This window comes from Solanum verrucosum, unplaced genomic scaffold, assembly GCF_900185275.1.
Source record: "Solanum verrucosum unplaced genomic scaffold, falcon-dt-bn FXZP01000060.1, whole genome shotgun sequence".
Taxonomy (NCBI): domain Eukaryota; kingdom Viridiplantae; phylum Streptophyta; class Magnoliopsida; order Solanales; family Solanaceae; genus Solanum; species Solanum verrucosum.
In genome coordinates this window covers 4011837-4024828 of record NW_026020129.1, presented here as the reverse complement: position 1 = coordinate 4024828, position 12992 = coordinate 4011837, and the positions used below count along the sequence as shown (strand labels likewise).

General features: G+C 34.7%; 1 protein-coding gene across 1 annotated transcript; it reads left to right on the top strand.

Annotated features, from left to right (window-relative positions):
• The first annotated feature begins 1311 nt into the window (after positions 1-1311).
• LOC125826993 (putative disease resistance protein RGA1) lies at positions 1312-12598 on the top strand. The gene is made up of 4 exons (XM_049506349.1): positions 1312-1533; positions 7001-7205; positions 9930-11281; positions 11396-12598. The coding sequence occupies exons 1-4, from the start codon at positions 1312-1314 to the stop codon at positions 12437-12439; spliced, it is 2823 nt and encodes a 940-aa protein (XP_049362306.1). The 3' UTR covers positions 12440-12598.
• The last annotated feature ends 394 nt before the right edge of the window (positions 12599-12992 follow it).

The window sequence follows — 12992 nt, the reverse complement described above, 5'->3', positions numbered from 1 at the left end:
AATAAAAGCAATTTTTAAAAAGGTTTACTCTAAAGAAAAACCTAACCTAATTTTAAAGTAAAAACATTTACCTTTCATGAGAATCGATCTCGCACAATCGCGGTTCAAGATGGCAACTTCGACCAGTGCACCAAAGCAACTTTTAGTTATTAGGGCAATAAAATATTTTATCGTTTTATCAATTATACAGAATTTTTTTAAAAATTACCAGGTGTACGTGCACCCTCATGGATGCATGTGGGTCCACCTCTGTGCTAGACAATCTCACTTCTTTTCTCAAAGGAGAACTTGTATTGCATTTCAATTTTAAAAATGAGTTTCAAAGGCTTTCAAGTATGTTCTCTACAATCCAAGTGGTCCTTGAGAAACAAGATGCTAGATAGGAAGCAAGTGCTCATCAATCATCATAAATATTCTTTAGACAAAAGTAGTATTTTACAAGATATTTTTTTAGACAATTACAAGATTGTAGGAGTGACAATTAATGATAACTTAACTTCTATGTCATAATATAGAAACTAATTTCATAACTTATTTATTTCTCCGTCAAATAAAGCTATTTTTAAGAAGCAATTTTTTATAAGTTTTTACCAACAATAGAAAAACGGCTTCCAATTAACAATTTTACTGATTAGCCAAACACTTTAATATTTCTAAAAAAATACTTTTGTTTCAAAATAAATATTTTTGGCCTCCCAACAACAATGTCAAACAAACTTTTATTCTCTCTAATCCATATTAAGTGAATTGTTGAGTTTTGATACACATCTTAAGAAAAATATATAAAGACATAAATTAAAAACTACTTTTCACTATTGCCCTTTTGATTATTCTCAAACTATTCTACTAAAAAATGTAAAGTAGTTAAGAACCTCATTAAATGATAGTGTAAATATGAAAAAAAGTTTCAATTATTTTCTTGAAATTTGAACAATTTACTTATTCTGTACTACTCCATCCATCCATTTTTAGTTGTTATATTGTGCTTTTTGAAAGTCAATTTAACTAATTTTCAAAGTTAAATTGGAATTTCTTACCTACTTCGTAAAATATTAGTCAAAGTTCTTATCATTTGACGGAGGGACTATGAAAGAGTCAGCAATTCACTTTAATATGGAGCAGAGGGAGTACTCATTAATTACTAGTTATTGCCCACCAAATTGGTTTGGTATTTGGTGGTTACCATTGAATAATTGAGAGACATGGCCCCATAGGCAGGTGCAGTTTGCAGTTTCCATTTAACAATTGAGTTTGTAACATATTCATTGCTAACTAACAGTACTTCCAAATATCTAATAGTGAATTGAAGATATGGCTGGACCTCTCCTTCAAATTCTGTTAAAGAGTCTGACTTCTTTCATCCAAGGGGAAGTTGGATTGATTCTTGGTTTTAAGGACGAATTCGAAACGCTTCAAAGAACGTTTACGACGATCCAAGCTGTGCTTGAAGATGCACAGGAGAAGCAACTGAAGGACAAACCAATTGAAAACTGGCTGCAGAATCTCAATGTTGCTGCATATGAAGCTGATGACATCTGTTGGGCTATTGCCCAAGTTCCAGCCAAAGGCCCATGGCCTAATCCTACTTGAAAAAGGATTGGAATTATTCTCTTTATTTGGTTTCCAATTCTATTAGGAAAAGGATTGGAATAGTAATCCTATTTGGAGTTGGTTTTGGCTTTGTAAGGAAAAGCACAACTCTATAAATAGAGGATGGTCTTGAGAGAATAATTAAGATTGCTCATTAATATTGTCTTTGAAAGACATTAGGACATAAGAGAGGTTTTTTGAGAGAGCTTTCAACAAGAGATAAGAGAGAAGAAAAAGGGTTCTTTTGCTGCAGTCCTATATTCCGACCAGCAACCTTCAGATTGTGTTTTCCGATTAACTAACCGTTGGATCGGGCTGAAATTTGTACTGAGTGTTCCTGACATCTTGGTGGTTGATTTGAACGGTGGAGATCAGATTCGGAAGTCAGCAAGATCCTGTTTTAGGTCCCGAACAGCAGCTGGGTTTGGGTGGTGTTTCTTTCTATTTATCTTTTGTTGGTATAGCTATTGTTTGTTCTCTTTTGACACTTGTTGTGTAGCCATTAGAAGAATAATTGTAACTCTCTTATTGTTATAGTGAAGCAATTCGGATCTTGTCGATCCCGTGGTGGTTACCTTCGTTTTGAAGGATTTTTCCACGTTAAACTTGGTGTTCTTTATTTTGGATTTTCGTTTTTCATTTTTTTCGTCACAACAAGTGGTATCAGAGCGAGGTTCTCTATATGGAGGGGAATATGAGCAAGATGGTATGTCTAAACGGAAGAAACTACAACATATGGAAAAGCAAGTTGAAAGATCTACTGTTCGTGAAAAAGATGCATCTTCCCGTTTTTGCTGCTCATAAACCTGAGACTGTGACCGATGAAAATTGGGATTTCGAGCACCAACAGGTATGTGGATATATAAGACAATGGGTTGAAGATAATGTTCGCAACCATATTGTGAGTGAGACACATGCTAGAACATTGTGGGAAAAGTTGGAGACGCTTTACGCTTCAAAAACTGGCAATAACAAGTTGTTCTTGCTAAAGCAATTGATGACCTTTAAATACAAGGAGGGCAGTACTATTCTTGATCACATAAATGATTTTCAAGGTGTTCTTGATCAGCTATCAGGAATGGGTGTTAATTTTGATGATGAAATACAAGGACTTTGGCTTCTTAATACTCTACCGGATTCTTGGGAAACTCTTCGTGTCTCTTTAACAAATTCTGCTCCTGGTGGTAAGGTGACTATGGAATATGCAAAAAGTGGTGTGTTAAATGAAGAAGTTAGAAGAAAATCTCAAGGCACATCCTCACATTCAGATGTTTTGTACACAGAAGATCGAGGGAGAGATAAGACAAGAGATTCGAAGAGTAGAGGTAAAAGTAGAAGCAAGTCAAGATTCAGGAATCCAAATATTATATGCCATCATTGTGGAAAGAAAGGACATATTAGAAGATTTTGCAAACAATTGAAGCAAGATCTTAAAGAAGGGAAGAAGGAAGAAAATAATGGAAACAATGTTGTTGCTGTTGTTCGAGATGACCTTCTTTTTGCTTGTGATAAAGACGTCATCAATTTTGTATCTCAAGATACAAGTTGGATAGTAGATTCTGGAGCTACATCACATGTCACACCGAGAAAAGACTTCTTTTCATCTTATACTTGTGTTAACTCTGAGGTGTTAAAGATGGGTAATGCTGGTGAGGTTAAGGTGTTTGGAGTTGGCACTGTTTGTTTGAAAACCAATACTGGTTCAACGTTAGTCCTTCAGAATGTCAAGCATGCTCCAGACATTCCCTTGAATTTGATCTCTGTAGGACAACTAGATGATGATGGCTATTATAATGACTTGTTCAATGGCCAATGGAAGCTCACCAAAGGCTCATTGATTGTAGCTCGAGGAAGAAAGCATTCAAATTTATACGTGACACAAGGATCGATTCTTGGAGACTCTATAAATTTGGTGGAAAGCGAGACTTTATCAGAATTGTGGCACAAGAGGCTTAGTCATATGAGCGAGAGGGGGATCACATGTTTGGCTAAGAAGAATTTGCTTGCTGGTGTGAAACAAGCAAAGGTAAAAAAATGTGTTCATTGCTTAGATGGGAAACAGAAAAGAGTTTCTTTTCATAGTCATCCTCCTTCAAGAAAGTCTGAGCTACTGGAGCTAGTACACTCTGATTTGTGTGGTCCTTTTAAAGTGAAGTCAAAAAGTGGTGCGCTTTACTTTGCAACTTTCATTGATGATCATTCTCGCAAGATTTGGGTATATCCTTTAAAATCCAAAGATCAAGTACTTGATGTGTTTAAGGAGTTTCAAGCCTTATCTGAGAGACAAACGGGAAAGAAATTAAAATGTATTCGCACTGATAATGGTGGTGAGTATATTGGTCCCTTTGATAACTACTGCAAATCGCAAGGAATTCGTCATCAGAAGACTCCTCCAAAGACTCCTCAATTAAATGGCCTGGCAGAAAGGATGAATAGAACTTTAGTTGAGAGAGTTAGATGCATGCTTTCAGAGGCTAAACTTCCAAATTCATTTTGGGCTGAAGCACTTAACACTGTTGCTTATGTTATCAATTTGTCTCCTGCTGTTGCTTTGGATGGTGATGTTCCAAATAGAGTTTGGTTTGGTAAGGATGTTTCTTATAATCACTTGAAAGTGTTTGGTTGTAAAGCTTGTGTGCATGTTCCAAAAGATGAGAGGTCGAAATTGGATGTTAAAACTAAGCAGTGCATCTTCATTGGTTATGGTCAAGATGAGTTTGGATATCGCTTTTATGATCCAATTGATAAGAAGCTCATTAGAAGTCGTGATGCTATGTTCTTTGAAGATCAAACTATTGAAGATATTGACAAGGTTGAGAAACCAGATTCTCAGATTAATGAGAGCTTAGTTGATGTTGATCCAGTTCCTATTATTGATATATCTTTTACACATGAAGGAACCCAAGATAATGATCAGGGTGTAGAACCTATAGATGTTTCTATTGGTGATGTTGTGGTTGATCATCAACCAACTAATGCTGAGATGACAAATTTGGATGCTCCAGAAATCTCTTGTAGAAGATCCACTAGAGAGAAGCGAAGCTCAACACGTTATTCTCCTAATGAGTATATCCTTTTGACTGACATGGGAGAACCTGAAGGTTATGATGAAGTCATGCTAGATACTCATAGAGATAGGTGGGTAGAAGCCATGGAAGATGAGATGAAGTCACTTCACGAGAATGGCACATATGAGCTAGTGGAGTTACCGAAAGGTAAGAAAGCTTTAACAAATAAATGGATCTTCAGATTAAAGCAAGAGCAACATACATCTGCACCTAGATACAAGGCTAGGTTAGTTGTCAAAGGTTTTGGTCGAAGAAAGGGAATTGACTTTGATGAAATTTTCTTTCCTGTTATGAAAATGTCCTCTATTCGTATGGTTCTAGCCTTAGCCGCAAGTCTAGATTTAGAGGTTGAGCAGATGGATGTCAAGACTGCCTTTCTTCATGGTAATTTAGAAGAGGAGATCTACATGGAGCAACCTGAAGGCTTCATCGTTAAAGGAAAAGAAAACCATGTTTGCAAATTGAGAAAGAGCTTGTATGGCTTGAAACAAGCTCCAAGGCAGTGGTACTTGAAGTTTGAATCTGTCATTGAAAATCAGGGATATAAGAAAACTTCTTCAGATCATTGTGTATTCTTTCAGAAGTTCTCTGATGATTATTTTATTATCTTACTACTTTATGTGGATGATATGTTGATTGTTGGCAAAAATAAATCTATAATTGTAGTCCTTAAGAAAGAGTTAAGCAAATCATTTGCGATGAAGGACTTGGGGCCAGCAAAGAAGATCTTAGGCATACAAATTCATCGAGATAGACACAAGAAAGAGTTATCACTATCCCAAAAGGAGTATATTGAGAAAGTACTCAAGAGGTTCAACATGACAGAGGCAAAAGTGGTTAGTACACCTCTTGCTAAACACTTTAAGTTGAGTACGACCCAAAGTCCATCTACTAATGAAGGGAAGAATGAGATGTCAAGTATTCCATACTCTTCCGCAGTTGGTAGTTTGATGTATGCTATGATTTGCACTAGACCAGATATTGCACATGCTGTTGGTACCGTTAGCAGATTTCTTTCCAATCCTGGAAAAGAACATTAGGCTGCAGTGAAATGGATACTAAGATATTTGAAGGGTACTTCAGATATGGAGTTGTGCTTTGGTAGTGGCAAGTCTGAACTTGTATGCTACACAGACTCTGATTTGGGAGGAAATCTTGATAATTCAAAATCCACTTCTGGTTATTTGATCACTTTTGGAGGGGGAGCTATTTCTTGGCAATCAAGACTTCAGAAGTGTGTAGCTCTATCTACCACAGAAGCTGAATATATTGCCATCACTGAAGGTGCCAAAGAATTGCTTTGGATGAAGGAGTTTATCAAAGATCTTGATTTTGAACAATCAAGGTTTGTCTTATTTTGTGATAATCAAAGTGCTATTTATCTCACCAAGCACTCCACCTTTCATTCTAAGTCCAAGCATATTAGCAGAAAATATCATTGGATTAGAATGGCCCTGGAGGAGAAATTATTTGAGGTTGAGAAGATACACACTGATGACAATCCTTCAGATATGCTTACAAAAGTGGTGATCGTAGACAAGCATGAGTTTTGTAGAAGTGCGGCAGACATGAAGCCTGTCAAGAGTTCCTCCACTTGAAGTCCATTTGGCCCCTTGGCTGGAGGGGGAGTTTGTTGGGCTATTGCCCAAGTTCCAGCCAAAGGCCCATGGCCTAATCCTACTTGAAAAAGGATTGGAATTATTCTCTTTATTTGGTTTCCAATTCTATTAGGAAAAGGATTGGAATAGTAATCCTATTTGGAGTTGGTTTTGGCTTTGTAAGGAAAAGCACAACTCTATAAATAGAGGATGGTCTTGAGAGAATAATTAAGATTGCTCATTAATATTGTCTTTGAAAGACATTAGGACATAAGAGAGGTTTTTTGAGAGAGCTTTCAACAAGAGATAAGAGAGAAGAAAAAGGGTTCTTTTGCTGCAGTCCTATATTCCGACCAGCAACCTTCAGATCGTGTTTTCCGATTTACTAACCGTTGGATCGGGCTGAAATTTGTACTGAGTGTTCCTGACATCTTGGTGGTTGATTTGAACGGTGGAGATCAGATTCGGAAGTCAGCAAGATCCTGTTTTAGGTCCCGAACAGCAGCTGGGTTTGGGTGGTGTTTCTTTCTATTTATCTTTTGTTGGTATAGCTATTGTTTGTTCTCTTTTGGCACTTGTTGTGTAGCCATTAGAAGAATAATTGTAACTCTCTTATTGTTATAGTGAAGCAATTCGGATCTTGTCGATCCCGTGGTGGTTACCTTCGTTTTGAAGGATTTTTCCACGTTAAACTTGGTGTTCTTTATTTTGGATTTTCGTTTTTCATTTTTTCGTCACAACAACATCTTGGATGAATGTAAAACTGAGGCAGCAAGACTCAAACAGACTAACTATTGGAGTTATCATCTAAAGGCTACCGCTTTCCGTTACAAGATTGGGAAAAAGATGAAAAACATTATGAAGAAACTAGATGCAATTGCTGCGGATCGAATCAAGTTTCATTTGGAAATAAGGCCTATAGAGAGACAAGCTGCTAGACCTCAAACAGGTGCGTATCTTAAATATTCTCTGACAAATTAGTATTACAATTACAACATAGTTTATATTCATATTTTGACAATTATCAAGTTCATGTATGTTTTTGGGCTGAGGGTAAGTTTCAAATATTTTTTCTAATCTAAATGTTCGTTAAACAGATTGATTCCGATTCGTTTATTGGGTTCAAAATCTATTACCTGTATGTGTTTAGTGAAGTTTTTAACATATATATACATGCTGATATATATGGGCTCAGATAAATCCATAGCTTACTCATAGAATATCCCCCGAGTCTAAATGACAAACAAAGCTTCAGTTGTTTTAGACCTTATTACTAGTTTCTGGGTGCCTTGCACGTTTGTTCCATACAATTATTATAAAGTTGAGTTTATTATAACAATATTAATTTTACCAATTTATATTTTATTCATTAAATAAAATTCATAATAATTAAATGGCCCCTTGTCCATCAAGGAAGAAATATGGAAAACAAATTAAGATAATATATATAGCCTCTAAAGATATCATCAATATATATACCGATATGATTTATCCTCAATAACTACACATAGAAGTAGCTACTTAACAGAAACCACATCGATAAGAAAAGTATGACTCCCTCTGTCTCAATTTATGTGGCATTTTTCGTTTTTCGAGAGTTAAACAGTTTAAGTTTGACCGGAAATTTGCGCATGGGATCTTCAATTTTTTTGAAATGAAATTTATATATTTGTAAACTACGTAAAAAGTACTATAAGTCACAATAATTGATAATTCAAAATGTTTAAAAGATCTATAAAAAATTCACGGTCAAAGATAGACTTGTTTGAATCTTGAAATCTGAAAAGTGCCACATAAAATGGGACGAAGGCAGTATAAAAATATTATAAAAGTACATTAAAAAACGAATACAAGTCATGAATGACTAATTTCAGCACAAATAAAAATAGAGACTTACAACATTTAGAATTTCATGGAAGATTAAATTAAAGAAGTATAATAGATAGAGAATATAAAAAAAGGCATAATACATAAATATAAGTCATTTCACATTTAGGTATTTCAACTTTGGGTGTGCACATGTTGACACTTAAACTTGCATAAAGTTAAACAAATAGACGTACACGTCCTATGTGGCATCCTACATGGCAATTTGCATTCTACACGGTGTCCTATGTGTATTATGTCATAAAGGACTCATCTGTCTACTTGTTCAACTTTATATAAGTTTAAGTGTCTACTTGTATACACCAAAATTGGATAAATGAGGCCAAGTTAAAAGACAAATTTATGTATTATGCCAAAAAAAGATAGATAAGAACAAATACAACATTCATATCCGTGTTACGACTTTAATTATAACAATATAATGGTAAAAGAAACACATAATTAATACATAATTTTTTGAGTTCTTGACGATACCTTCTATAATCAATCAAAATTCAAAAGCCTTAATAATGATTCAAGCGCTTTGCTACTTTAACTGTACAATAAAGTGGAAAACCTTGGGTAGAGATTCTTTTCATGAAATAAATAAAAAAGATGATTTGTATTGATAAAAGTAGAGAAATATCAAAAGACATCTTAAAGTTTTAAATTAAATAATTGAAAGTTATGAATATTAAGAGTAACAATTGAATAGGTAATTAGATATGAACTATGATAGTGAATATTTAAAACAAAGAAAGAAGAAGAAAAATAATAAATAAGTAATTAAAAGAGAGTAAAACATTACGACAAATGATATTTAAATAAATAGTGTTATCATATTATTATGAACAACTTTCACATACAACAAACATAAAAATCATATTTGTATGTTATAGCTATAGTTTGCATAATTGCGCTCCATATCAAATTAAATATTTGCTATGGAGTTTTTGATTTGTATAATTTGCTAGATACATCCAATTTTATACAAATTATTTAGTTTTGTATAAATTCATTTATACATTGTAATTTGTATAATAAAATTTGTATTTGTATAATTATAAGTGTATAGGACGAAAATATATGTATGTGTATTTGTATATACACGTTTCTCTCGCTTTATGTAAACACAAATACATTTTATACATTTGTATACCGAATGAGTAGTTGTATACCGAAAATGACTAATTGTATACCAAATCAGATGACAAATAAATGGGAGGTTTGCTGCGAATTACAAATAAAATAAACTATGGTTACAACATTTAATTTGAATTAATAATTTGCTATTTCATACAATTTTTCCTATTATTCATAGTGAACAAAAAATAACTACATCATAATAATAAGATTTCAAATACAATTCTTTGGTTTTTCCTATACATGAAAGTAATAATTACTTTTATGAACTTTATAATACAAAATGCACATAAATTTTCATAAAGTTAAATACTACTACATTAATTAAGTTATTCAAATTAATTTAGAGAAGGGGAAAAGGTTTAGTTAAGTATTTAGATACATGTTTTCATGTACCAAATAAATGCACATACTTTTATGGATTTTTTCATCTTTTAGTTATTTATTTTACACCTTGTCACCTGTATTATTTATCATAATATTAATAATATAGTAATATGATTATTATTTAATATTTAATTAGTTAAATATTTTATAATATTTGGAATTAATGTAGGGTAAAATGCTACTCTTTATCTCTTTATTGTGCAAAAATCTTCTCTGGTTTTTGCTACAGAGCTTGAATTTTGTAACAATATTCTCATGTGAACATTACTTGTACCAGGTTCTGTATTAACTGAAAAACAAGTTTATGGGAGGGGCAAAGAGGAAGATGAGATAGTGAAAATCTTGATAAACAATGCCCAACAACTTTCAGTCCTCCCAATACTTGGTTTGGGGGGACTAGGAAAGACTACTCTTGCCCAAATGGTCTTCCATGATCCGAGAGTAACTGACCATTTCCATCCCAAAATATGGATTTGTGTCTCAGAAGATTTTGATGAGAAGAGATTGATAAAGGCAATCGTAGAATCTATTGAAGGAACGTCACTCAGTGACATGGACTTGGATCCACTTCAAAAGAAGCTTCAGAAGTTGCTGAACGGAAAAAGATACTTGCTTGTCTTAGATGATGTTTGGAATGAAGATCAACAGAAGTGGGATAATTTAAGAGCAGTCTTGAAGGTTGGAGCAACTGGTGCTTCTATTCTAACCACTACTCGTCTTGAAAAGGTTGGATCAATTATGGGAACATTGCAACCATATGAATTGTCATATCTGTCTCAAGAAGATTGTTGGTTGTTGTTCATACAACGTGCATTTGGACACCAAGAAGAAATAAATCCTAACCTTGAGGCTATCGGAAAGGAGATTGTAAAAAAATGTGGTGGTGTACCTCTAGCAGCCAAGACTCTCGGAGGTATTTTGCGCTTCAAGAGAGAAGAAAGAGATTGGAAACATGTGAGAGATAGCGAGATTTGGAATTTGCCTCAAGATGAAAGTTCTATTATGCCTGCCCTGAGACTGAGTTATCATCATCTTCCACTTGATTTGAGACAATGCTTTGCATATTGTGCGGTGTTCCCAAAGGACACCAAAATGGAAAAGGAAAATCTAATCTCTCTTTGGATGGCACACGGTTTTCTTTCATCGAAAGGAAACTTGGAGCTAGAGGATGTGGGTAATGAAGTATGGAATGAATTATATTTGAGGTCTTTTTTCCAAGAGATTGAAGTTAAAGATGGTAAAACTTATTTCAAGATGCATGATCTCATCCATGATTTGGCTACATCTCTGTTTTCAGCAAGAGCATCAAGCAGCAATATCCGTGAAATAAATATAAAAAAATACTCACATATAAAGTCCATTGGTTTTGCTAAAGTGGAGTATTCCTACTCTCATTTGCTCGTGGAGAACTTTGTCTCGTTGAGGGTGCTTAAGCTGAATAACTCAAATCTCAAGCTGCAGTTACCATCTTCCATTGGAGATCTAGTACATTTAAGATACCTGGACTTGTCTGGCAATTCTAGCATTCGTAGTCTTCCAAAGCAGTTATGCAAGCTTCAAAATCTGCAGACTCTTGATCTACAGTATTGCATCTCACTTTGTTGTTTGCCAAAAGAAACAAGTAAACTTGTTAGTCTCCGAAATCTATTACTTGATGGTTGCTATGGATTGACTTGTATGCCACCAAGGATAGGATCTTTGACATGCCTTAAGACTCTAAGTCGCTTTGTTGTGGGATGGAAGAAAGGTTTTCAACTTGGGGAACTAGGAAACCTGGATCTGTATGGCTCAATTGAAATCAGACATCTTGAGAGAGTGAAGAATGGTAAGGATGCAAAAGAAGCCAATTTATCTGCAAAAGAGAATCTGCAATCTTTAATCATAAATTGGGATTGGCTTGAACCACGTAGATATGAATCAGATGAAGTTGAAGTGCTTGAAGCCCTCAAACCACACTCCAATCTGACTTCTTTAAAAATCAATGGCTTCAAAGGAATCCGTCTCCCATATTGGATGAATCACTCAGTTTTGAAAAATGTTGTCTCTATTGAAATCAGCAGTTGCAAAAACTGCTCATGCTTACCACCCTTTGGTGAGCTGCCTTGTCTAGAAAGTCTAAAGTTACAATATGGGTGTGTGGAGTATGTTGATGTTGTTGTTGTTGATTCTGGGAGGTTTCCATCCTTGAGGAAACTTGTTATAGTGAACTTTAGTAATCTAAAAGGATTGCTAAAAAAGGAAGGAGAAGAGCAATTCCTTGTGCTTGAAGAGATGACAATTCGCTATTGCCCTATGTTTGTTATTCCGACCCTCCCTTCATTGAAAGTTTATGTGACAGATGCCTCAAGTTTGAGGTCCACATCTAATCTTAGTGCTCTTACTTACCTCGACATGAGCGGTAACTATGAAGCTACTTCACTCCCAGAAGAGATGTTCAAAAGCCTTGCAAATCTCAAATACTTGAAAATCTCTGCGTTCTACAATCTTAAAGAGCTGCCTAGCAGCCTGGCTAGTCTCAATGCTTTGAAGCGTCTGGATATTTATTATTGTGACACACTAGAGAGTCTCCCCGAGGAAGGGGTGAAAGGTTTAACTTCACTCACACAGTTATCTCTCCATTACTGCAAGATGCTAAAATGTTTACCGGAGGGATTGCAACACCTAGCAGCCCTCACAACTTTAACAATTACTGAATGTCCAATAGTGTTCAAGCGGTGTGAGAAGGGAATAGGAGAAGACTGGCACAAAATTGCTCACATTCCGTATCTGCATATTCGTAACTATTAGTATTTATAATTCTTTCTTTGTTTGTGAATCTTTTTGGTTCCTCCCATTGGATGTAATTGTTTGTAGGGTTGTTTGTTTGTGAGTCTCTCTCTCATTGGATGTAATTTTCTTTTTGAAATAAATCAATAATCTATTTGTATTATCCACTTTGAGAATGTATTAGTTATTTGTAAATTGTCAGTCTCTCTGATTCCTGTCATTGGATGTAATTTTCTGATTTTTCTTTTGAAAACAAATCAACCATTTCTAAGATCCATTTGTGTTAATGTTGTAATTATTGGCTAACATTAATGTTGAATTTCTTTACAGATCCTTGTACAACCTTATAGCTAATGAGAAGTTCGTTTCCTTTTTCATAAACAACTACGGTGCCTCAGAGTAACAATTTAAGCTATGCTGATAATGACATTGTTATATTCAGCAATCGTAAAATCAAAATTTTCAAATTAATTAGCAAATATGATGCATGTGTAGGGACTCCACATAGGACACATGTATTATTTGTTCAATTTTATTCAAGTTTAAGTGTCACTTGCAAAGGCTAATCCTCTTG